Raw genomic sequence first — 25,351 nt, forward strand, 5'->3', positions numbered from 1 at the left:
TGGGATGTTTATAGCCGCTGATTCGCTCCACATTTCCTGCTTTTTAAACAGAGACCGTTGTCTTTTATCGTACACTTTTATCTTCCGGTTGACACATAAATCTATGATGAATTTACAAATAAATCTACTATGGTGACTGGTTCTTAAAAAAAAAAAAAATGTTTTATCGCAAATGGCAGAAAGTGATAACCTAGTCTTGAACTAAAATTGGAAAACAGGAATATGATTGTTGTGGTTAGCTTGTGGTGCAGTTTTCTTGTACATGCTAATGAGTAGCAGTTCTGTCTGTCTCTGTGTTCCCTCTCCAGCAGAGTTTAACCATTGTGGCTGTCTCCTCCTCTCTCCTCCTCTCTCCTCTCATCTCCTCTCCTCTCCCCTCCTCTCCTCTCCTCTCCTCTCCTCTCCTCTCCCCTCCCCTCCCCTCCCCTCCCCTCCCCTCCCCTCCTCCCCTCAGGGTGGACTGAGTGCGGTGGCTCGTGTCAGGGTCTCCGTGGTGGACATCAACGACAACCGCCCCTCCTTCTACCCCGTCACCTACACCGTCAGCCTCAGCGCGCACAGTCCCCCGGGCACCTCCGTCGTCAAGGTGACCGCCAACGACCCCGATGCCGGCGACAACGGCAAAGTGACCTATCGCGCCCTGCCCGGCGGAGGCTCCGCCTTCTTCACCCTCAACAAGGACACAGGTGTGTGTGTGTGTGGTATCTAGAGGGACGTGCGAATTGAAAGAACCCGAGTGTGCGTTTCCGGTGTTTCCCGTGTTGACTTCCCTTCTTCACTTTTCCTTCCTGTTCTCCGTCCTCCCTTACCCTCTTTCCACCTCTCTCCTCTTCTCTCCCCAGGCGTGATCTCTCTCTCCCGCTCGCTGCACGGCAAGGCCAACACGGTGATCTCCATGGTGATCTCGGCGCAGGACGGGGGCGGCCTGACGGCGCCGGCCAACGCCAGGGTGAACGTGAGCGTGGTGGCGGGCTCGGTGGCGCCCCCTGTGTTCGAGCAGGCGCAGTACTTCTTCACCGTGTCCGAGGACGTGTTGAGGGGGACCGAGGTCGGGGTGGTCCGCGCCAGCAAGACAGGTCGGGACACACACACATACACAACACACGCACATTACACGCCGAAGATTTGAGGAAAAAAGAAAAACTATTTTTTTCGCCGAGGTGTTTCGCCGAAACCTGGATTCCGGCCACCCGACCTCGCTCGCGTAGCACCGGAGTTATTTAAAGTACAATACTAACACGTACAATGGCACCGATCACAGCTGCGATGCACGCCGCCAAGTTCCTATGAGCGATGAGGCCGAGCTTAAGTCCTTTAAAGTAAACTGTATTGATAGAGCCTCGGTGTGGCGTTTGATATCTCTTGGTTGTCTCCCATCGCCTCGGTTGTACAAACAGACATGCAGCTGGAGTATACACTCCATTAGGGACGACCATCCATCACTAATCCCGGCGGTAATCCCTTCTCTCTTTCTCCCACCCGCACCCCACTTGGGTTTGACGCTCGTTTATTTTTGCGGCGTTATCAATGAGCGACACCTGAGCTGGAGGGAAAGGGAATGACGGGGGGAGGGTGGGTTGGGGGGTTGAGAGTGAAGGGCGATGGAGGAGTGCACCGGGGGGGGGGAGGGGGGGTGAGCCGGACTGAAATGCCCTCGCTTTTGGCCCTCGCGAAGGTCTTGGGGAGCAGCGTTAGAAGCCGTGTCAAAACACGTCTCCCCGTGTTTGGGCGAGGGAATACACAAGGTGTTTCTGAAAGCCTTGAACGTTTCCTTGTTTCTCCGCCCCTCTCTCCCCTCCTCTCTCTCCTTCCCTCGTTCCCTCCCTCCCTCCCTCCCTCGGCCTTCCAGGAGGGCCCAAGGACGTCTCCTACTCCATCTCCTCCGGCGACCCCGACGGCTTCTTCACCGTGGACCCCTCCTCCGGCGCCCTCCGCACCGCCCTCCCCCTGGACCACGAGGCTTTAGCCAGCCTGGACCTGGAGGTGCAGGCCCGCAGCGGCTCCCCGCCCGCCTTCGGCACCGCCCGCGTGCGCGTCGCCGTCTCCGACGTCAACGACAACGCCCCCTCCTTCCTGCCCTCCTCGTCCGAGTCCCTCCTCCTCCCGGAGGTCACCAAGATGGGCACCGTCATCTACCGCGTGCAGGCCGCCGACCGCGACTCGGGCCCCAACGGCCAGCTGAGCTTCGACCTGGCGTCCGCGGGAGCGGCGGGCTCCGGCGGAGGCGGGCAGAGGACGTTCGGGGTGGACCGCGGCAGCGGCGAGCTGCGTCTGATCGGGACGCTTTCCTACGAGAGCGCCCCGCGCTACGACCTCCAGGTGGTGGCGAAGGACGGAGGGGCGCCCCAGCTGAGCTCCACCTTCACCCTGGTGGTGCACGTCCAGGCGCAGGACGCCCAGGGCCCCGCCTTCGACACGCTCACCTACCGGGTGGAGCTCCGCGAGAACACGGCGCTCAGCACCCGCTTCCTCCAGGTGCGGGCGCTGAACCGGGAGGCCGGCGGCGGGAACGGCAACGGCGGGAGCTCGTCCGCGTCCTCGCCCGTCACGTATCGCCTGCGGCCGGACGGCGACGCAGCCGGGTTCGGCGTGGCGCCGGACAGCGGTTGGCTGTTTGTACGCAGCTCGCTCGACCGCGAGGCCAAGGACATGTACCTGCTGACGGTGCTGGCCACGTCGGGGAGGGGCGCGGCCGGGCGGACGGGCAGCGCCACCGTGAGGGTGACGGTGACGGACGAGAATGACAACGCGCCGAAGCTGAGCCAAGACCGGGTGTTCCTGGCGGTGCGGGAGAACCTTCCGGCGGGGATGGGCTTCGGGAGGGTGTCGGCGACGGATCGCGACGCGGGTCAGAACGCCCGCCTCTCCTACAGACTACTGCACACAGACAGGCACTTCCAGATCAACTCCCAGACAGGTGAGACCCGCACAGGAGATCTTGTCCTACTCTACCTTTAATGCGGGGTCACAAAAATACGGATTTTATTTTGTTTTTTATTTTAAAAAACACCCCTCCATCCCTCCCCACCGCCCCCGTTCCCCCCCAGGTGAGATCAGTACCCGGGTGAACCTGGACAGGGAGCAGCAGTCCAGCTACCAGCTGGTCATCGTGGTCCAGGACGGAGGCACGCCCCCTCGCAGCGCCACGGGCACCGCCCACATCACCGTCCTGGACGAGAACGACAACGCCCCCAGCTTCAGCCACGGCCACCCTGACAAGGAGCTGCTGCTGCAGGTGAGGGAGGGAGAGAGGGGGAGGAGAGAGGGGAGAGGGAGAGAGGGGGAGAGGAGAGAGGGGGAGAGGAGAGAGGGGGAGAGGAGAGAGGGGAGAGAGGGGGAGGAGAGAGGGGAGAGGGAGAGAGGGGGAGGAGAGAGGGGAGAGGGAGAGAGGGGGAGAGGAGAGAGGGGGAGAGGAGAGAGGGGGAGAGGAGAGAGGGGAGAGGGAGAGAGGGGGAGGAGAGAGGGGAGAGGAGAGAGGGGGAGGAGAGAGGGGAGAGGGAGAGAGGGGAGAGGGGGAGAGGGGAGAGGGGAGAGGGGAGAGGAGAGAGGGGAGAGGAGAGAGGGGAGAGGAGAGAGGGGGAGAGGAGAGAGGGGAGAGGAGAGAGGGGGAGAGGAGAGAGGGGGGAGGAGAGAGGGGAGAGGGAGAGAGGGGAGAGGAGAGAGGGGAGAGGATAGAGGGGGAGAGGAGAGAGGGGAGAGGAGAGAGGGGAGAGGGAGAGAGGGGAGAGGAGAGAGGGGGGAGGAGAGAGGGGAGAGGGGGAGGAGAGAGGGGAGAGGGAGAGAGGGGAGAGGAGAGAGGGGAGAGGAGAGAGGGGAGAGGAGAGAGGGGAGAGGGGGAGGAGAGAGGGGAGAGGGAGAGAGGGGAGAGGAGAGAGGGGAGAGGAGAGAGGGAGGGGGAGAGGAGAGAGGGGAGAGGAGAGAGGGGAGGAGAGAGGGGGAGAGGAGAGAGGGGAGAGGAGAGAGGGGAGAGGAGAGAGGGGGAGAGGAGAGAGGGGGAGATCTTAAAGGCGTGTGTGTGTGTCCAGGTGATGGAAGGCCTCTCCTCAGGCTCCGTGCTGGGGACGGTGACAGCGAAGGACCCGGACGAGGGCGAGAACGGCACCGTCTACTACTCCCTGTCAGGTCAGCTCTCACACACACACACACACACAGACACACAGACACACACACACACACACACACACACACACATGCAGTTCTGGCGACTCCATGCTGATGACATCGGTCAGAACGTAATAAATGTGTGTGTGTGTGTGTGTGTGTTGTCCAGGTTCCAGAGCAGAGCGTTTCTCCCTCAACCCCTCCACGGGGGAGCTCCGCTCCTCCTCCCCCCTCAGGAGGCTGGAGCGGGCGGAGTACACCTTCACCGTGACCGCCTCCGACCATGGAGCACCCGGCCTGAGCTCCACCTGTCTCCACCTGTCTGCTCCGCATACAGGTACACACACACACACGCAAATATGGACACACACACACTCACACACACAGGGAAACACACATGGAAAAACACAGACACCGACACACACCATAAGCAGAGAAGAAGAAAAAGCAGAGAGAGAGAGAGAGAGAGAGAGAGAGTTTAAGAAAGCGAGACAGAAAGAGAAATAGGGAGGAGATGGAGAGGGTAGGTAGAGAGATACTCGCAGAGAAGAGAGAGAGAAACTGAATCTCTGCCTGTGAAAACAGAGGTTTCTCCAGCTCAGCCTGTTTCCTGCTCTGGCAGGGCCGAGGTGAGAAGCCCAGAGAGGCAGAAGAACGTCTGGACCCAGTTACCTCCCTGTACCCTTCTTCTACAGGGCCCTGCCCGCATATCGACAGTCGCACAAGTCTTATCGGGGGGAAGAGAATCGCTCTGCCACAGAGAGAAGGGGGGAGGGGCCAGGGCGGAACTGAGGAGTTTGATGTTGTTCTTCGTGCGATTTCAGAAAAGAACAAGGGGGGGATAAAGATGCTAATTACAGGCAGAGGCCTTGCCATACTCTTCCCCCCTCCCCACCGCCCTCGCCCCTCCGCCCTCGCCCCCTCCCTGGTTGCGCGACACAGAGATTACACAGTGGGGAAACAGGCACCTTGGAATCAAACGTTCCCAGATGGGGCTCTGACGAGGCCCAGCTGCGCGGGATCGCTCTCATCACGCAGAGGGGGGGCGACGCGACTGTACAGTAGCAGACAGCGACACACACACACACACATCCACGCTCACCCAGTCGCCTGCACGCCCGCATGGCACAACCGCATTTCCAAATAACGATTTAGAGATAGTGTTTCACGTGGCAGTGCGTTAGCGGGCACTGGGGAACTTTCTGGAGTGAAGTTCCCCGGGGGAGGGGGGGGGGGGGGGGGGAGCAGAGGAGCGACAGTGAGAGATGCCGAAACGTTGCGCTCAACACTGAAGAAGAGAGGGGGGAATCTTCTAGAGAGAAACAGTTATCCGTTGTCTTGACAGGAATACATATACATATATACAAAAACATGTTCATGCTCTTCAAGATTGCAGAGCTGTTGGTCTGGGTATGTCTTCACCTCCCTGGGCCTCACAGCCTGACTCCTTAATGCTAACAGCCCCAATCACTGACTACTTCCTTGGGGCCTTATCCAAGCCGTTCATGTCTAATAGCAGATGATGGGTGATTAGTATTACCAGGCTTATGTGGGAGGTGTGCGTGTGCGTGAATGCCTACGTTTGTGCGTGTGTGTGTATGAGCTCATGGATCTGCCCGAACGTGTGCGTGTATATGTGTGTGTGTGTGTGTGTGTATTTGCCTGTATGTGTGTGTGTGAGCATGCCTGTGTGTGTGTGGGTTGAGGACTGTTTGTCTTTGCTGTCTCTGGCTGGTCTTTGATGTGCTGGGCTCTGCCGAGTCCTCCAGTCTCCAGGCTATTGTTCAGAGTGTCAGAGGGCCCCAACGCACATTTGCCTCCCATCTGTTTCTCGCCATCCAGCGCTGCCTTCAAAGTGTCCGAAAACCCCATAGCGTGTGTGTGCGTGCGTGGACCCAGTAATTGGGGGAAGCTGTGTTTTTCGAAGCCCGAATATTTACACACTCTTTTTTTTTTTTTTTTTTTTTTCTCCTTTTCTCTTTTTTTTGTTGAGTACGCCCATCATTGTTTTGGTTTCATCAAAAGCATCTCATGCTGACGCCAATCCCCCACAACCCTCGGTAACTCCAGCCCCGTGCTATGTGGAAGGACTGGCTCTCTCTGGGTCCTAGAGAGAGCTTTTCGGTCCTGATCACCTCATCTGACCCGGGAATACGCTCTTTTGCTTTTCCAGAGAGTGACTCAGGGCGCAGCTTTGCCTGTGATTATAGTTCCTGCCCCGAGCTGTATTTAGGGTTTGTTTGGAAAACCAGGCCAGGAAAGCAACGTTGCCAGTACACCAGGGAGAGAGCAGAGTACCGTAATACACCTAATACGTGCACTTCAAATGCGTCTCTGTTTGAAAATCGGCCATGTTTGATACGCGTTGGGTGGACGTGGTATTGACAGTAATGTGCTACATGTGAGGCTTCAGATGTGTATTGTAGATATTTTTTTCATTTCGAATTTTTCTAAAGTGACATACAGCCCAGGGGGATTTGAACCTGGAACGTCCTGATCAGCAGTCTGGTTCTTCCGCTGGGCTAAACCACCCCCTGTACATGTACAACGTAGAGCGTATTCCCCTTTTATTTCAAACAATCACTATTTGCTTTCTCACGCGGATCAGCGCGCCGTGGGTTGAAACAGATCCGCGACGCGGCATCAACCGTCTTCAAAAGGTGCCGTCCCATCACTCACTTTCCCTCCACATCCTCCCCCTCAGGTCCTCGGCACCTCCAAGTCCGCCCCCAAGCCCAACACCCTCTCCATGACCCTCAGCACCGTGGAGGGCTCCGCCCCCGGCTCCGTCATTGGCTCCGTCCGCTCCCGCGACCAGCGAGAGCCCGTCCCGTCGGAGGGCCAGGTCACCTACCTGGTGGTGGGCGGGACCGACCGCGAGGGCACCTTCATGGTGGAACGCTCGTCCGGAGACGTGTACCTGGTGAGGGAGCTGGACTACGAGGAGGGCTCCCGCTACACGCTGCACGTGGAGGTGTCCGACTTCTCGCGGGACTTCCCCGCCAGCCACCGCGTGCAGCTGGACATCTACGTGCAGGACAGCAACGACCACGCCCCCCAGTTCACCGAGGATCCCGTCACCGTGGTGATCCCGGAGAACGCAGAGCCCGGCTCCTCCGTCTACACCTTCCAGGCCTCCGACAAGGTGGGGAACAGGCCCTGCTTATGATTCATTTAAAAGTATCTCAATTGAAAGGCTTTGTCACTGTCTGGTACTATATCATGATGTTAGCTAGGCTCCGTTGCAAAGGGATTGTAGCGTTAATGGACCAACCCTGCATATTTAGGGGAGTCAGGTGGAGTCAGGTGGCTGAGTGGTTAGGGAATCGGGCTAGTAATCTGAAGGTTGCTGGTTCGATTCTGGCTGTGCAAAATGACGTTGTGTCCTTTGGCAAGGCACTTCACCCTACTTGCCTTGGGGGGAATGTCCCTGTACTTACTGTAAGTCGCTCTGGATAAGAGCGTCTGCTAAATGACTAAATGTAAATGTATAATTAAAGAACATGAAAATAACACAAAACAATATCAAAACCTGTAATAAACAAACTCTGTCCTGATGTCCCCAGGATGGGAGCGGGCCTAACAGCGAGGTGCATTACTCCATCGAACACCGCTGGCCCGAAACCCCCGACCTCCTGACCCTCGACCCCTCCACGGGCGTCCTGACCCTGGGCCAGAGCCTGGACCGCGAGACCACGCCCTCCCTCTACCTGGTGGTGCGGGCGACGGACTCGGCGACGGACCCGGCGCAGCGGCGCTGGGGCTCGGTGACGGCGAGGCTGTTTGTGACGGACGTCAACGACAACGCGCCTCTCTTCAGCTCGCCCTCCGCCGTCAGCGTCATGGAGGACCAGCCCGTGGGGTGGGCGACCGGCACGAACTCTGACCCCTGTCCCTACGAACCTAACCCCTGTGCCCCCAACTCTGTACCTCACCCTACCCTGTCCTTTAATCTTTAACCCAGCCCTTAAGCCCCTGATCCATTCCCTCACCCTGACCTCTGACCCCGAAACCCAACCCCGAAACGTTAGCCCTAGCTTATACCAAGCTCAGCGAATGCCCCTGTGTGAGTCTTTTGTTTGAGGTTGCCAGGTTTGTGTAAGTCTTTGTTTGCGGTTGCCAGGTTTGTGGTGGTGTACGTGATGGCCCGAGACGAGGACGAGGGAGAGAACGGGCGCGTGTCGTACCGCATCCAATCAGGGAACAGCGCCGGACGCTTCCATCTCAACCCCAACACCGGTACGATTCCTAGCGTCTACACTCTAGCACACAGAGCTGTTCAGCTGTCCTTCTACAGAACTATGTTAGAACTAACCTTCAAAAACCTTTTTATGGTGTTACTACAAGGAGGCTCTTCTACTGGAAACGTTCTTGCAAAAATACATTTAGCCCTAACTGGAAAACAAAATTCAGGATTTGATTGTTTCCCGACAGCAACAACCAAAGAAACCGAAAACGTTTTATTTTGTAATTGTGTGTCACATCTTTCATTTAGGCGAAAACACACTAATGATTTCCCAAGCTCAGATCCCGGTCTCACTTCTTGAACATAATGAGGCTTCAACACGAGGAGATGCTCTGTATTGGGTTTGGAAATGATTGATGTTTAATCATTATCCCACCCGGAGAAGCATGAAACTGCAGACGTCTGGGACCAGAGAGGCCCGTTATTACTCGCTGCCCCTGAATTCCCGCCCCCGAGGCTCCAACTGCTAAAGCACTCATCATCGTAATACCGTTCGCTGTATGATCTTTCAATGCCCGCCTGGCAATATTTCACTTAAATAACGTTTCGGTCCTCTTCTCAACACCGCTTAGTTCATGGGAACCTAGTTTTATTTGGGCAAGGGACACGGCCACCCTTTGATATGTTATATATGTGTATATTAACATGTAATTTCTCCATCATCAGAGCTCTGTGATGTAGACCCAGTATGTTTTTTTTTTTTACCGGGGGATGGGATTAGAAACCTTTTAGACAGACACTTTTAATGGCCGAAACAGATGTGAGGGAGCTCTTCACTTGAGTTAGAAACCGGGGTGGATATTTAACTTCTGGTTTCTCTCACAAGCTTGGAGGTGGTGAGGTTATGCACATCATGGGTTGCTACGGTTTTCCGACAGCCTGGTAGGTGAACGCCGCACACAGAGGCAGGGTTTCGCTCGGGCTTCGGTTTAACTTTGGAAATGGCGCGCAAATTCAGTTGTTTCCGAATGCCGTCTTGAGCTCACTTATTCCATTCATTTGACGTTCTTTGGAGAAGAAGATCCCTCGCTAAAATGCTCCTCCCAGAGAAATTGTTTTTCCAGACAGTTCCCATCTTTTTCCCCCCGGAAGGGTTTAGATTTGCGTACAAGAAGAGCGTGAAATTCGACGTCATTCGCTTTTGCGCGAGAAACTCGTTTTCTTGGATGAGAAAACACGCGTGCAGGGAAGCGTGGCGTGGGCTGGTGTAGCAGTGGCCCGTGTTGACGGGTGCGGGGGAGGCAACACGGAGGTAAACAAACAGCTGTCCTCCTCGGAACGTCAGCACCTCTGCAGCACGGTAAAGCATGCAGCACAGAAGGGCGTCTGTTTGGCTGGGGGGGCGTGCGATGGCCTCGTAAATCCCCAAGCAGCGCCAGCCTCTCACAGCCACTGCTCATGTGAGCTTAGATAACGGATGCGGCGCCGCGTTCACGCACACGAACGCCACGCACGCAAACACACACACACACACACAGCCAACACGCTAACAAACCCTCACCCCGACTGACCCTAGCTGCTGTCGGGGCGATGACAGGGGTGTAGAAATGGGAGTCGGGGAGGTTTCTAACACTCGATCCTGCGGAGGAGAGGTCTCCCTCGCAGATGGGATCACTGAGCCACCCGGACCTGTGGGAGACATGGAAACGCACAGGCCAGCACACACACACCCACACGGGCCTAATGCAGAACAGATTCGCAGGGCTACCAGCCATGTACTTGGTGAGGAGATGGAGGGGAAAAAAAGGAGAAAATAAGTCTCACTTAAAAGGATTGTGGGAGAGGGTTGATTTGGAGCTGGCATCCATGGTGTGCCAATTAGTACCCGGGGCTGGGGTGTGTGCGTGCGTGTGTGCGTGCAAGCCGGTGTTTAAGTAAACAAGGTATGTGTGCGGCATAATGCGTGTAATGAGAGTTCTGGTTTTGACCATGTTCAGGCCGCAGAGCTGAATAGAATGAGTTAATACGGCCCCTCTCTCTCTGATTGTGGAAACTCTCATAAAGAGAAGCCATAATGGTTTCGTTTAACCGTCCCGGCAGCCCTGTAAATACCGCGGTTCTCTCAGGTAGACAGAACTAACATGTTCACAAGAATAATACCCTGCAAGACGTGCTAACAGACACACTTATGCATGCACGAGCCCGTGTGTGCAAGGACAAACTAATCCAAACATCTCCCCTCCCCTCCTCTCCCATCCCGTCCCCTCCCCTCCTCTCCTCTCCTCTCCTCTCCTCTCCTCTCCTCTCCTCTCCCCTCCCCTCCCCTCCCCTCCCCTCCCCTCCCCTCCCCTCCCCTCCTCTCCTCTCCTCTCCTCCCCTCCAGGTTCTCTCTCCATCCTCAAACCTCTGGACCGGGAGGAGCAGGAAGTCTTCAACCTGACGGTGGTGGCGGAGGACCACGGCGTCCCGCAGCTCTCCTCCTCCCAGGTGGTGTGCGTGCAGGTGATCGACGTGAACGACGAGCCGCCGCTCTTCCAGCGGGCCGAGTTCGAGGCGCAGGTGACGGAGAACCAGGGAGCGGGAACGGTCGTCCTCGCCGTCACCGCCACCGACCGTGACCAGGGTGAGAGTCCAGGAACGGTTCCTCTTCGAGGACGGCGCGGTTCGTTGTTTTGTCTGGGGGGCGCACGGGGAACTGCCCGCCCGAATTGATATTGACTTTACTTTCTCAACTCCGGGCTTGGGAATTACACATTAAGTAGATGTTAAATGACTGCGCCGAGAAGTTACTTAACTCTTCCAGGAGGAATTGGAAGGGGAAAGACATGGGAGCGTGCCAGAATCAGCTTGCACGCAACCGGGCGAGAGTTTGAGGAGGCGAGATGGATGGAGGGAGAGACCGGGGAGAGAGGGAGGGAGGGAGGGAGGGAGGGAACCAAAGGGAAAGAAGAGGGGAGATAAAGAGGGCAATATTGACATTGCAGCTTCATAAACAGAGGGGATCAAAAAAGACTGAGACCGAGGGAAACAATGGAATGAAGGTTGGCGGGGAGGAGGGGAGAGAGGGGAGAGAGGGAAGGAGGGAGGGAGGGTGGGAGTGAGGGAACAGGCAGAGGGAGCTGTAAAGGGATCCCAGTCTTTCCAGAGCTAACCACAGGCTGCGTTTGCTAATGGAGGCATGTGGCTCCAGAGGCAGAATGGAGTCATCTAGTGTTTATCCCCCTGAGCTGCTCCAAGGCCTTACAGACACAAGATCACCCTGCTAGACTCAGTATGTCTCCACTGGCTACTCTAATGTCCCTTCCTTCAATGTGCGTGTGTGTGTGTGTCCAGGCTCTAATGGTCAGGTGACCTACGGAGGACTGACAGAGGAAGGATTCACCATAGACCCCAGCACAGGTGTCATCACTATCACCAAGACCCTGGACAGAGAGATGCAGGAACACTACACACTCACAGGTACTGCTGAAGTCCGTGGTCCTAGTCTGTGGTCGTAGTCCGTGGTCCTAGTCCGGTCCCGTTTTCAGGCCTTCTACCCACACCAACCTGTACCTCTACCCTCTACTAATCTCCCATCTTCCCACCTCTCTCTCCTCGCCCCAGTCTACGCCAAGGACGGCGGCCTGCCTCCTAACTTTGCCAAGGCGGTGGTGCGCGTGTCGGTGCAGGACGAGAACGACAACGCCCCGGCGTTCGGCCGGCCCTGGTACACCCTGGAGGTCCCGGAGAACCAGCCCGCCGTGGAGCTCTGCACCCTCAGGGCCAGCGACCCCGACACAGGGGCCAATGGCGACCTGGAGTATAGGATCACCGGTGAGGCACGCACGCACGGAGAGAGTGGGCGTTGGAGCGTCCGTGTGTTTGAGTTGCGCTTGTTTGCGCGTGGGTGCCTGTTTCGATTTCTGCTCACGCTTGAGTGTTCAGGGGCGTGTGTGTGCGTGTGTGTGAGCACGATACCCGTAATATGACATCAGCTTTGTTCTTCTGGATCCTCCAATCAAGTTCACAGGAGGATCTAATCAAAATCCCCATTCAAGTCTCCCCGATGTCAAATTCCAGCGACAATCCCCAGACATGTATCTGCATGTCCAAGGGTCACGGACAATAACGTTATCTGTGGCGTCAGCGTTGACGCTGTGCAGGAACGACAGTTCTCCCGCAGTGGGTTGACAGAGTGTACGGCCTGCTGGATTTGATACATCTGGACGGACTTAGATCAGACTTCCACGTACCATTCCTCCAGCCCATTCCTGCACAATCCCCCCCCCCCATGACCCCCTGACCCCCGACCCCTTCTTCTTCTTCTGTTTCTCTTCACCGAGGGCCTCTCGGCTTCTGCAGGGAAAGGTTCCATCTGCCCCTGTCCATCTCCGGGGCCTGACGTCAAGTGCTTGGAAGACAGTTGTGTGTTTGACGTTGCAGCCATGACAACTGACGAATGAACGCCGTATGGGGGATATTGAGTGTAGCGCTTACCTCTCTTCCCTACTGGATCTGACATCTCCCTTTGTCTCTCTCTCTCTTCCCACATTCTCTCTGTCGCACCTTTTCTTTCATTCTCTCCCTCTCTTTCTTTCTCTCTTTTTTTTCTCTCTCTCTCTCTCTCTCTCTCTCTCTCTCTCACTCTCTCTCTCGCTCTCTCTCCCTCTCTCTCTCTCTGTCTCTCTCTTTCACTCTCTCCCAGCCGGAGACCCCAACGGGGACTTCCGCCTCCACGCCAGCTCGGGGGCCCTGTCCACGTCCCGACCCCTGGACCGCGAGAGGAAGGCCGGGTACACCCTGGTGGTGACGTCCCTGGACCGGGGCAGCCCCCCCCTGAGCGGCACGGCCACGGTGGAGGTCACCGTCCTGGACGTGAACGACAACAGCCCGGCGTTCGCCGCCGGCAGCTTCAGCGTGGACGTGTCTGAGGACGCCGCCGAGGGCTCCCTGGTCCTGGAGGTACGAGGAGAAGGACCGGATTATCCCCGGGATTAACCTGGGATTATTACTCGTTTACGGAGATTAGGATTATTATTCCGAATTTGTATAGGTTAACACAATTAACCGCTTGAAGCCTTTGATTACTTTAATGATGCTTTAAGAGAAGGAGGACTGGAGGGTCTTGGCATGTGTTTTGGGTGGATCCTTAGAAGGAGCTGTTTGCGGGCTCCGCCCCACTGTAACTCGAAGCCATTCCTTCCCCCGTCGCCTAGGTGACGGCCACGGACGCGGACGAGGGCCTGAACGGGCGGGTGCTGTACTTCCTGAGCCGCGAGGCCAGGGGGGCGTTCGCCGTGGACGAGAAGAGCGGCCGCGTCGCCACGACGACGCCGCTGGACCGGGAGAAGAGGGCCTCGTACAGCTTCCAGGTGTTCGCTGTGGACCTCTCCCCTGCGGCGCCGCGCAACACCTCCGCTCAGGTAACATGGAGACGGGAGGGGAACAGGGAGGGTTTGAATTCGCCCATCACCTTTTCAATAGAATGCTCAGAGCATTGTTTTCCGAGAAGGTCTTGTGTTTTAGTTTAATGCTCTATGAGATGTTAGATTTAGTATCTGATTCCAGGAAAGGGGTTGCTTAACTTTGTTTTCTTTAAAGTTATGTATGACCTGTAGTCAAACAAATTGACATTAGCTCTAGAATGTTCCGGACAGGATTGTATCCGTTTTTGGTTGAAATCTACTTGCGTAAAGTCAAAAAGCGTCCTCCCTGTTGTATACTGAAATCTCCCCCTGCAACACCTTCCCCCACAGGTGACGGTCACCATCCAGGATGTCAACGACAACGCCCCTTTCTTCATCCAGGACCCCTTGGTGGTGGAGGTCTCGGGCCTCCAGTCCCAGCGCGTCGTGGCCACCATGAGAGCCGAGGACAAGGACTTCGGCGCCAACGGCTCCGTGTTCTACCGCTTCGCCGCGCCGGCGAGGGGCTTCAGCATCAACTCCCTGACGGGGGAGATCCAGGCCACGGAGCCTCCGGGCGGGCTGACCCAGGTCCAGAGGACCCTGCTGGTGGAGGCCATGGACCAGGGCAGCCCGGCCCAGTCCTCCCTGGGGGTGGTGGTGGTCTACGTGAGGGAGCAGCAGTATCAGGGGATCCGCTTCTCGCGCAACGCCAGGGATGTCAGCATCCAGGAGAACGCCGAGCAAGGTCCGACATCCAGGCTGGCTCTCTTCTGGGGGGGGGCTTTTCTGTCGGTCCATATATCTGTCTGTCTGTCTATATCTCCGTCTGTCTACCTATATACTGTGTGTCTGTCTGTCTGTCCATATATCTGTCTGTCTGTCTATATCTCCGTCTGTCTACCTATATACTGTGTGTCTGTCTGTCTGTCCGCATATCTGTCTGTCTGTCTATATCTCCGTCTGTCTACCTATATACTGTGTGTCTGTCTGTCGATCCATATATCTGTCTGTCTGTCTATATCTCCGTCTGTCTACCTATATACTGTGTGTCTGTCCGCATATCTGTCTGTCTGTCTATATCTCCGCCTGTCTACATTTACATTACATTACATGTACATTTAGCAGACGCTCTTATCCAGAGCGACTTACAGTAAGTACAGGGACATTCCCCCGAGGCAAGTAGGGTGAAGTGCCTTGCCCAAATCGAACTGGCAACCTTCGGATTACTAGCCCGATTCCCTCACCGCTCAGCCACCTGACTCCTGTCTACCTATATACTGTGTGTCTGTCTGTCTGTCGATCCATATATCTGTCTGTCTGTCTATATCTCCGTCTGTCTACCAATATGTCTGTCGATCCATATATCTGTCTGTCTGTCTCTCTAGATATGCCTGTCTGTCTGCCTACCTGCCCATCTATCAATCCACCAATCAATCAAACCTTTGCTTCTTTAGCTCACGTCCAAGGTAATACAATGAGCGCTAATGACAACATCTCTGTGCCCTGGTTGCCTGTGCAGGCACAGCAGTAGCGCAGGCCCAGGCCCAGTACCCCGACGGCACCCGCAGCGGCATCAGCTACAGCCTCTTCAGCGGCAACCGGGAGCACGCCTTCAGGATCAGCTCGGCCACGGGTGAGACGGACCGTCCGTAATCTGTCTGTCTGTCGAGTTTACCTGTATCTCACCTGTTAGCTGTGTTCTCATGATTTTATCTGACCTGTCTCACCTCTACCTGTTCGGTATCTTACCTGTACCTGTCCCTCACCTGTCTAGTACCTTAGCTATATCTTACCTGTCCTGTATCTCACCTGTACATCACCTGTCCAGTACCTTACCTATATCTTACCTGTCCTGTATCTCACCTGTACATCAACTGTCCAGTACCTTACCTATATCTTACCTGTCCTGTATCTCACCTGTACATCATCTGTCCAGTACCTTACCTATATCTTACCTGTCCTGTATCTCACCTGTACATCACCTGTCCAGTACCTTACCTATATCTTACCTGTCCTGTATCTCACCTGTACATCAACTGTCCAGTACCTTACCTATATCTTACCTGTCCTGTATCTCACCTGTACATCAACTGTCCAGTACCTTACCTATATCTTTCCTGTCCTGTATCTCACCTGTACATCACCTGTCCAGTACCTTACCTATATCTTACCTGTCCTGTATCTCACCTGTACATCACCTGTCCAGTACCTTAACTATATCTTACCTGTCCTGTATCTCACCTGTACATCATCTGTCCAGTACCTTACCTATATCTTACCTGTCCTGTATCTCACCTGTACATCACCTGTCCAGTACCTTACCTATATCTTACCTGTCCTGTATCTCACCTGTACATCACCTGTCCAGTACCTTATCTATATCTTACCTGTCCTGTATCTCACCTGTACATCACCTGTCCAGTACCTTACCTATATCTTACCCGTCCTGTATCTCACCTGTACATCATCTGTCCAGTATCTTACCTGTCCAGTATCTTACCTGTCCTGCACCTATATCTTACCTATCCTGTATCTCACCTGTACAACACCTGTCCAGTATCTTACCTGTGCCGTACCTGTCCTGCAGGGGAGATCTGGGTTCAGAGCCCCAAGGGGCTGGACTTTGAGGACACGCCCCGACTACGCCTAGTGGTGAAGGCTGAGACGGCCTCCTCCACGTCCTACATGGCGGTCAACCTGATCCTGCAGGACGTCAACGACAACCTGCCTCGCTTCCAGCTGCAGAACTACGTGGCCTACATGAGGGAGGCCCAGGGATACGAGATGCCTATCATACAGGTATCCGTCATGCACCTACCTGGGCATGCAAACACATTACATGACATTACATTTAGTCATTTAGCAGACACTCTTATCCAGAGCGACTTACAGTAAGTACAGGGACATTCCCCCCCGAGGCAAGTAGGGTGAAGTGCCTTGCCCAAGGACACAACGTCATTTTCACGGCGGAGAATCGAACCGGCAACCTTCTGATTAATAGCCCGATTCCCTAACCGCTCAGCCATCTGACTCACTGAAACACATACACAAGCAGAGACAGAAACAATATCATGCACACACATTGGTACGTGAATACAAACACAAACACACTCACAAACACACACCTTGGGTTGAATCTCCCTCCTGCTCCCCCCTGCTAGGTTGTGGCTGAGGATGTGGACCAGGGGCAGAACGGTCAGGTGACCTACTCCATCCAACAGTCAGGCGGCATGAGCGGCCTGTTCAAGATCGACCCCGTGACGGGAAGCATCACCACGGCGGCCATCATGGACCGCGAGATCTGGACCCAGGCCAGGTGAGACCTCGCCCCGGGAAACGTGTCGTCATGCGGGCTGGATCCTGTAACAGCGTCGCTCGTTTTTCCCAAGTAGCCTTAAACTGCATCCAGGCAGCCATCTTATGTTTGCATTCCGAGTCTGACTACTGTATAATGAGTGTATCCCTGCCCAGCGATCGCTGCATGCCAGATAGATTCACACGGAAGCCAAGTCTCCATTCAAACTCCCTAAATCAACCGCCGCTTAACGTGACTTTGCACAGCGTTCCACGTGTTTCTTTCGCAACGATACATCTGCATGATTTTCGGGGGGGCCGTAAATCAATTTATAAATCAGCCTATTTTGAGCTGAATTGTATCGGATTTTTTTCCCCCCGAAGGCACAAACAAACGAACATTCCTGTTATTAGCAACAAATCTCTCTTTCAAAAGCGTGCCGTGTGTTTATTCTTGACAGGCTGGTCATCACGGCGACAGACAAAGGCAGCCCCCGATTGGCTGGCTCGGCCACTCTGACGGTGATTATTGTCGACCAGAACGACAACAGTCCCACCATCCCCCTCCCCCGGGAGATTCGCATCCCAGAGAGTGAGTCTGACAGCAACACCCACCACATCCTCAACAGTGAAACCAAACTCTGAAGCACAACACAGTTAGCACACAACTGACACTAAACTACCAAACGACTAACTCCTATGCATAGCATCCCCAAAACGTCAACTAAATGAATCTCTTTGTGGGAAATCCACAAATGATTTACCTTGCAACTTTCCTGTCACATAATGTTAGCTTGTCACCTGAGAGAGACAGAGACAGAGACAGAGACAGAGACAGAGACAGAGACAGAGAGAGAGAGAGAGAGAGAGAGAGAGAGAGAGAGAGAGAGAGAGAGAGAGAGAGAGAGAGAGAGAGAGAGTGAGTGAGTGAGTGAGTGAGTGAGTGAGTGAGTGAGTGAGAGAGACAGAGACAGAGACAGAGACAGAGACAGAGACAGAGACAGAGACAGAGACAGAGACAGAGACAGAGACAGAGACAGAGACAGAGACAGAGAGAGAGAGAGAGAGAGAGAGAGAGAGAGAGAGAGAGAGAGATGTTGTCTCTACCTTTGGTGCTACGTTTTTTTTTTACTCCTCCGCAACACCCACCTTCGTTTGTAGACACCGTCATCGGCACGGAGATCACCTTGGTGACGGGCAACGACGTGGACTCCAGCCCCGCCCTGGCGTACTCCCTGCAGCTGGACCCCTTGTCGCTGGGCCGCTTCGGCATCCACCGCTACAGCGGCGGCGTGTCGCTGACGGGCGCCCTGGACTTCGAGGAGAGGACCTGGTACACGCTGACCGTGAGGGCCACGGACTCCCAGCACCAGACGGAGGCCAACATCACCATCCTGGTGGAGGACATCAACGACAACGCGCCCACCTTCACTCAAGACCTCTACCAGGTGGGCATGGCTGCTCCGTACGGTCTAACTACCGCCCGCTATTCACACAGTCTGCCGTCACTATGGTTACATTCAGTGGTTTTGCTAGTGACAGTGTTATGGTCCTGACAATGGTAAACCAGAGATGATTTAGCCTTACATATAAACACTTCTTGTTGTTTAAAAAAATATATATAATTCTTGTTTTACTGCTGGTAATTATTGATATAAAGTTGTCTTGAGTTGCCTAGTAATATTTTACCTGCTAATATGTGGGTTTTGTTCTGTTGTTCTGTTATATTTTGAAGCCTCTTACTGTAGCTACTTCCTGGTGTAACAGTGCTTATGTATTATATTTAGCTGTCAGCAAGAAAAGACAGGTTCCTACTAAACATGTCAACCATGAGCTCTTAACCTTCTCGGGTCTTCACACCTTGTTAAATTTGATCGACAGGAAAGTAAATTACCTTCAGAAACTAATTTATCCCTAAACGCCTCCCTGTCTGCATACACAAACATTCACACACGCACACAAACACGCACACACACACACACACACTGTGAGGGTGATAAAAGTTAACTGGCTAATCTCCCATGAATGTGTCTCCACTGGGGTAAAGTTCCCCAGATGAAATTGCAACGTTTACTACGGGGGCTCATAACGTTAAAAAAAAAAAAAAAGAGAAAAATTAAAGTCACTTTTTTCCCTAGGCATCTTTTCTTACTGAGTGAGCTAGGAAGTTCATTAGAACGAAACATTCACCATTTATCACACTGGAGCTGCTTACTGTATAATTGCCTGCAGGCACATTTCCTTCCTTAAATTGTTTTGTTTTTGTTTTGTGAAAAATTTACAGTGACATAAATCTATGCCTTCCTAGATAACGCTGCCTGAACACAGCCCACCAGGAAGCGTAGTTGTCACGGTAACGGCAACGGACAGCGACTCGGGGGAGAACGGAAAGGTCACCTATCGCGTGATGTCATCGACGCAGGAGGGATTCTACATCGACCCCAGCAATGGTATGGAGGACTGCCGTCTTGGATAAGACGTCAGACCTCGAGTTCATCAGATCAGACGTAAACATGCTTCTCTCATCACTGATTGGCTCCTTCTTTCGAACCCCTCCCCCCTCAGGGACCCTGTTCATCAACCAGAGGGCAGAGTTCGACCCCGAGAAAGCGTCCGTCAGCGTGGTCATCGAGGCTCGCGATGGGGGCTCCCCCACTCTCTCCTCCCTCACCACCGTCCAGGTTCACCTCTCCGACGTCAACGACCACGCCCCTGTCTTTCACCAATCAGAGTACAGGTAAGCAACTCTGCTCCAATCAGAAAATGCATGGAATTTTTATTTCCTTCATTTCAGAGTGACTTCACGTCATCGTTCTGATTCCAGGGCCACCGTGTCTGAGGATACTATCGCCGGGGCGACCATCTTGACCCTGGAGGCATTCGACGCCGACCTCTCTAGGGAGAACTGTGGCTTTGACTTCGCCATCGCCAGCGGCAACGGCGGCAACGCCTTCCAGATCGAAAGCAGCGTGCGCTTCCTGGAGGGCCGCGGCTTCCAGACCGTGGGGACCCTCGTATTGGCCGAGGGGCTGGACTTTGAAGCCACGCCCGTTTACAACCTCACTGTCGTGGTGTCGGACCGCGGCGTCCCCCAGCGGAGTTCCAGCGTCGCCGCGGTCATCGCCGTCGGCGACGTCAACGACAACCCGCCGGCGTTCAGCCGGGCGGAGTACAGCGTGTCCCTGAGCGAGGGAGCAGCGGCCGGGACCGAGATCCTACGACTCACAGCCACAGGTGCCTCTCTTCCTCTCTCTCCTATTCCTATCCCTTCCTTCCTCCCATCCTCTGTTCATTAAACATCTTTCATTTGCCGCGTATTGAATTCCATCTCCTGTCTCCCAACCCAGACCCTGACTCGGCCCCCAACGCCGAGGTCCAGTACTCCATCAGCTCCGGGGACGAGCTGCACCTGTTCACCGTGGACCAGTGGAGCGGAGCGCTCCGCCTTCAGAGGGCCCTCGACCGCGAGCACCGGCCCTCTCATGTGGTCATCATCCAGGCCTCGGACGGGCAGGGCCACTTCGCCCTGGCCCCGGTTGCCGTGGAGGTGAAGGACGTGAACGACAACCGGCCCTTCTTCCCCGTGGAGATCCTGACGGCCAGCATCAAGGAGAACCAGCCGGTGAACACGGCCGTGACGGTCCTCCACGCCATCGACCACGACACCGGGGTGTTCGGCCAGCTGAGGTACTCCCTGCTGGAGCGCTCTGGGCCGGGGAAGGAGGCCTTCGCCGTGGACCGCAACTCCGGCGAGGTCCGAGCCAGGGCGAGCTTTGACTTCGAGAAGGTCAACTCCTTTAACTTTGTGGCGCTGGCGACGGACGCCGGCAACCACTCGGCGACGGTGACGGTGCAGGTGTACGTGACGGGCGAGGACGAGTACGACCCGCTCTTCGCCTCACCCGAGTTCTCGTTCGAGGTGCCCGAGGGGGCGAAGAAGGGCCAGAGCATCGGGCGGGTGCAGGCGAGCGACGAGGACGGCGGCGTGGACGGCATCATCCTCTACTCCCTCGCCGGCCCCTCCCCTTACTTCGACGTCAACAAAACCACAGGGGACGTCCTCCTCAAGGTGGACGGCTCGGGCGGCGGCAGCGCCGGAGGGTCGGGCAGGGCCAAGCGAGAGGCCAGGGTCATGACCCTGGACGTGTCGGCCCACAGCCCCCTGGAGACGTCGCGGGTCGCCAAAGCCCAGCTGACCATCGACGTGACCAACACGGGCTTCGGCCTGGCGCCCGATGTCAACGTCCTGCTGGTCAGCATCATCGCCGTGTCGCTGGGGGTGATCGTGCTGCTGGTGGTCATGGCCATCGTGGTGTTCCTGGTCAAGTCCCGCCGGCGGAAGAAGAGCCAGGAGGCGGGGAACCGGACCGTGTCCGGTACCCCCCTCCAGAAACTGGACCAGTCCAAACCCGGCGCGGGGGGGAGCGAGCGCATCTACCACCAGGCGTTGCCGGGCTACGTGGCCGACCAGGGCGGGGCGGGGGGCGGGCCGTACACCCGCGGCGGCTCCCTGGACCCGTCGCACTCCAGCGGGCGGGGCTCGGCCGAGGCGGCGGAGGACGACGAGATCCGCATGATCAACGAGTACCCCCGCGTGGCCTCCATCACCTCGTCCATGCAGGAGCACATCTCGGCCCGCGGGCCCGACTCCGGCATCCAGCAGGACGCCGACCAGCTGTCCGACATCTCCTGCGAGCCGGCCGCCCTCGAGGGCAGCGCCTGGTTCAAGGGGAAGAAGCTCGGCAGCAGCGTGAGCGGGACCCTGCTCTCCGGCCAGCTCCCCGTCTACCGGGACGAGGGCGGCGGCTACCTAGGCGTGGGCCGAGGCCTCAACATCTCCCACCCGAAGGACTACGCCTTCCCCGAGGACGGCAAGCCCCACGTGGACGGCTCACTCACGGCCATCGTGGCCAGCGACGAGGAGCTGAGGGGCAGCTACAACTGGGACTACCTCCTCAACTGGTGCCCGCAGTTCCAGCCGCTGGCCAACGTGTTCACCGAGATCGCCCGTCTCAAGGACGAGACGGCGCAGCAGAACCAGACCCCCCGGCAGCCCTTCCAGCCCAAGGCCAAGACGGACCCCAAGCCCCGCATCGACCCGCCGCCCCTCATCACGGCCGTGGCCCACCCGGGCGCCATGTCCGTGCCCCCCAAGGTGCCCGTCATCGGACGGACGTTCCCCCACCTGGCCACGCTGCGGAGGTCCCCCATCAGCCACGAGGGCTCCATCTCGTCCGCGGCCATGTCCCCAAGCTTCTCCCCCTCCCTGTCGCCGCTGGCCGCTCGCTCCCCGGCCGTGTCGCCCTTCGGGGTCAACCAGGGCCCGTCGGCGTCCATGATCAGCACCCGGGAGCCGTCCTTGGACCAGAGTCCGGAGCACGAGATGAGGATCTGAAAAGCGCAGCCACGCCCGCCCCGGGACGTAACCGAGGATTTTAGGACCCGTTTCCCCGCGTATGGGGAAACAGAGTGACGTACTATTGTTTTCCCCCCGGGCGGAGAGATTTCCACACGTTTTTCTACGAAAGGGGGGTGGGTGGACCGTGGATGGATACCTCGCACCCCCGCCCCCCCCGCCCCCCCGCCCCCCCTCCCCCCACACAACCCCCCCAACCCCCCCCCCCCCCCCACCACCACCTCGTCGGTGAGGGTGATGGTGCCTAGGACATTTCAAGGGACACTTTCGATTCGGAGAGGAGAAGCACGTTCACGCCTCGTCCGAGAGGTCGGACATTGGATGTCGCTGTGCGACCAGAGACCCCTTCCTCGGTTTGGGGACCCGGGCCTTGTCCCTGCAAGGCTGTGCAGAGGTGGAGCATGTATGTGTGTAGAAAAAGGAACAGGGGGGGGGGGGGGTGTGTGTGTGTGTGGGGGGGGGGGGGAAATGACCTCCCCCCCCACCCCCCTGCTACGCCGTGCCCCGGTATGACGCAGGGCTCTCTGAGAACTACCACGGGGTGTGTGAAAAGAGCTATTCTCTCTTAGCTGGACACACACACACGCGCACACACCCTGCAGTCAAGAGTAGCCTCAGTAGTCAAAGTCTATAGATAAATGTGATGTTTTCATGTTCCTCGCTGGCTGGCCAGAGAGCTAAAGGTTTCAGTCGGTCCTCCCGCTGTGGACTCTGTGCCACCTCTGTTTAAACTCATACTAAGGCTGCTGCTTTTCAAAACGGTTCTCATCACCACATTTCTAGATCCCCATGGACAAAGTGTTTAAAAAAAAAAAGACTCTAAAATAGCCAATGATTGCACAGTGGAAAAGTGGGTTGAGATCATTGTTTCTTTTACAGAGGCCACTTTGGATGTTTGTTTGTATTTTCGTTGTTATTTCTTCATGATTCTATATTGTTTAATGATTTATGACATGTTAATGCCTTTATCTCACGAGGTGAGGTCCGAATTTCAATGTATGTGCATATATGTATATTAGTACGTATGTTAGCGATGGTATGCAAGTGGCTTTTGCCGTTTGGTTGTAGGGCCTCTCCTGTGTGTTTTACTGTGCCTGTTCTGATGTGGGCGAAGAGGACATTTTCCTGTTTTGCTCATTATTTATATAGAAAAAAAGGAGGAACTGCTGTCCACAATGACGGCAGCAAAACATGTTCAGCTTTCGCTAGCCCAGCGTTTTCTCAAACCTGAGCCTGGAACCAAAACGGCTTCCAGTTGGTTGCATATTGACTTAATACAAAAGAAATGCTATTTAGCGTGTTCTTTTTTTTTTTTTTACACGCATATGAATCAAAATCACGGCACAGAAGGCTCAGACCAGCTGCCTCTGTGGCACAGTTTCGGAGTATGCGCTCTCTCTGTGTCTGGTTGGCCAAAGAGAGCGTTAGCTTAATCAGGCGGTACTGTAGTTAGTCATGGCCATGTTCCCGAGAGGGAAAAGAGGAAAGCATGCCTTACCGCTTCCTGGCACCGAACGTTTGCGAAACGCTAGACTAGGCTGGATTGTTTTGGTAAAACTTTTGTCAAATGGTAGATCTTCCAAAATCCACCCCCCCCCCCCCCCGCCCCCCTAAATGATGTGGAAATGGTCCGGTTCGACCGCAAAAAAAGCAGCAGTCCCTGCCTGTCCAGTGTTTTCTTAATCCTGTCCCCAAAAGTTGAACTGTCCTAAACAACTGGGTCCCTCTGGAGTTCAGGGAGATGTCAATGTATAGATCACCTCTGTGTCTTTCAATGAAGTGCTTCCGGGCTACCTGAAAAAGTCCACGTCCTCATCTCCATCATCGTCGTCATCCTCTGCCTTGTGAAAGCTCACTTAGATTCCTTTCATTAAAGTCGCAGTCCAACCAGAATAGCACAAAAACACAATTGTCGAATGACTACATCATTGTTCTGTTTTGGGTTCGTTTGACAGCATTTAACATATGTTTAGGTCTCTCGCTCTCTTTCTGTCTCTCGTACGGCGGTTAAAAGCCGTGTCCGGGGATCCGTGTGTTTATCCCATCGACATTGTCCTCTCTGTGCTCCCATTGTTCGGGTCTGGTCCTGGACATCTGCTCCAGTAGCGAACGAGAGACGTTCAAGCTTTAAACCAGCCCTGTCTTCTCCCAGGATGCACTCTCCTTTTGATTTCCCATGGTCCTGCTCACTTTGTGGATCTACAGAGGTGATCGCTGTGTTTTGGACGTCTTCAGTGGAAGGTTGGACTCGGACGTCTGCTGCTTACCGGGTGCGACGGGACAGGGGACCAACCGTCACCCCGTGCCAAGGTGGCCCTGCTTCTGCTCGAGTGACTACAAACTAAACCCCCCGTACTGTAACCTCCCGTTCAGAACCGACTGGCCGTGAAGCGATCTGGTCGACGACGTCACGCCCAGGGGGTTGGAAAGCCTCCGTTTTGGGGTCCGCTCTGAGACTTGTGCCAGTACCTCGAGGCAGAACCGCGGGCAGAAAACCCACTGTACATATATTTAAAAAGCAAATAAATTCCTACTGATCTCTTTTGACAAACTGGAGTCCGCTCCTCTTTCTCTGTCTCTGTGTTTTCTGCGTTTCTGATTCGAAAACCAAAGTCCTGGAATTGGCGAATTAAAAAGCAATTAAAGCGCAACAATGTCCCAGTCATCTGGGCTTTCAACGGTAACCCTGCCGAGCCAGAGTCAGATTCGTTCCTTCATTAAAAGGCTATTATCCGGGGGGGGGGGGGAGAAGGGCTGGGTTGTGTCCAGGATTGGAGCGGCCTTTCTGGGGGCATGGGGCCAGAAAACTAGGGGCCTGACATCCACAAAGCCTCCATCTGGCTCTCAAGAAGATCTAGCTGCTGGGCTCTACTGTACCAGACCTTGTGAAAAAAAATACTATTTCCAAATACTTAACAAGTTAAGACAGTGAAACCAATAGATTGGTACCCTAAGGTCTAATTACAA

The 25,351-nt window shown here is 55.4% G+C and overlaps 1 protein-coding gene across 1 annotated transcript in view; it reads left to right on the forward strand.

The window, feature by feature from the left end:
* Positions 1–24,935, forward strand: part of dchs1b (dachsous cadherin-related 1b) — a 33,914-nt gene extending 8,979 nt beyond the window's left edge. The window contains exons 11-35 of the mRNA XM_062453035.1: positions 441–686; positions 843–1,076; positions 1,850–2,917; positions 3,048–3,235; positions 4,026–4,122; positions 4,271–4,421; positions 5,871–5,877; positions 6,806–7,246; positions 7,668–7,963; positions 8,225–8,340; positions 10,671–10,910; positions 11,621–11,746; positions 11,891–12,100; positions 12,972–13,228; positions 13,483–13,689; positions 14,023–14,419; positions 15,194–15,307; positions 16,262–16,473; positions 16,836–16,990; positions 17,430–17,560; positions 18,130–18,416; positions 19,277–19,418; positions 19,534–19,705; positions 19,793–20,202; positions 20,316–24,935. Of these exons, the coding sequence (XP_062309019.1) occupies positions 441–686; positions 843–1,076; positions 1,850–2,917; positions 3,048–3,235; positions 4,026–4,122; positions 4,271–4,421; positions 5,871–5,877; positions 6,806–7,246; positions 7,668–7,963; positions 8,225–8,340; positions 10,671–10,910; positions 11,621–11,746; positions 11,891–12,100; positions 12,972–13,228; positions 13,483–13,689; positions 14,023–14,419; positions 15,194–15,307; positions 16,262–16,473; positions 16,836–16,990; positions 17,430–17,560; positions 18,130–18,416; positions 19,277–19,418; positions 19,534–19,705; positions 19,793–20,202; positions 20,316–22,363 (7,952 nt within the window). The 3' untranslated portion in view covers positions 22,364–24,935. The remainder of the gene's footprint in view (positions 1–440; positions 687–842; positions 1,077–1,849; positions 2,918–3,047; positions 3,236–4,025; positions 4,123–4,270; positions 4,422–5,870; positions 5,878–6,805; positions 7,247–7,667; positions 7,964–8,224; positions 8,341–10,670; positions 10,911–11,620; positions 11,747–11,890; positions 12,101–12,971; positions 13,229–13,482; positions 13,690–14,022; positions 14,420–15,193; positions 15,308–16,261; positions 16,474–16,835; positions 16,991–17,429; positions 17,561–18,129; positions 18,417–19,276; positions 19,419–19,533; positions 19,706–19,792; positions 20,203–20,315) is intronic.
* Positions 24,936–25,351: the final 416 nt, after the last annotated feature.

This window comes from Osmerus eperlanus, chromosome 27 (genome assembly GCF_963692335.1).
Source record: "Osmerus eperlanus chromosome 27, fOsmEpe2.1, whole genome shotgun sequence".
NCBI classification, from domain to species: Eukaryota; Metazoa; Chordata; class Actinopteri; order Osmeriformes; family Osmeridae; genus Osmerus; species Osmerus eperlanus.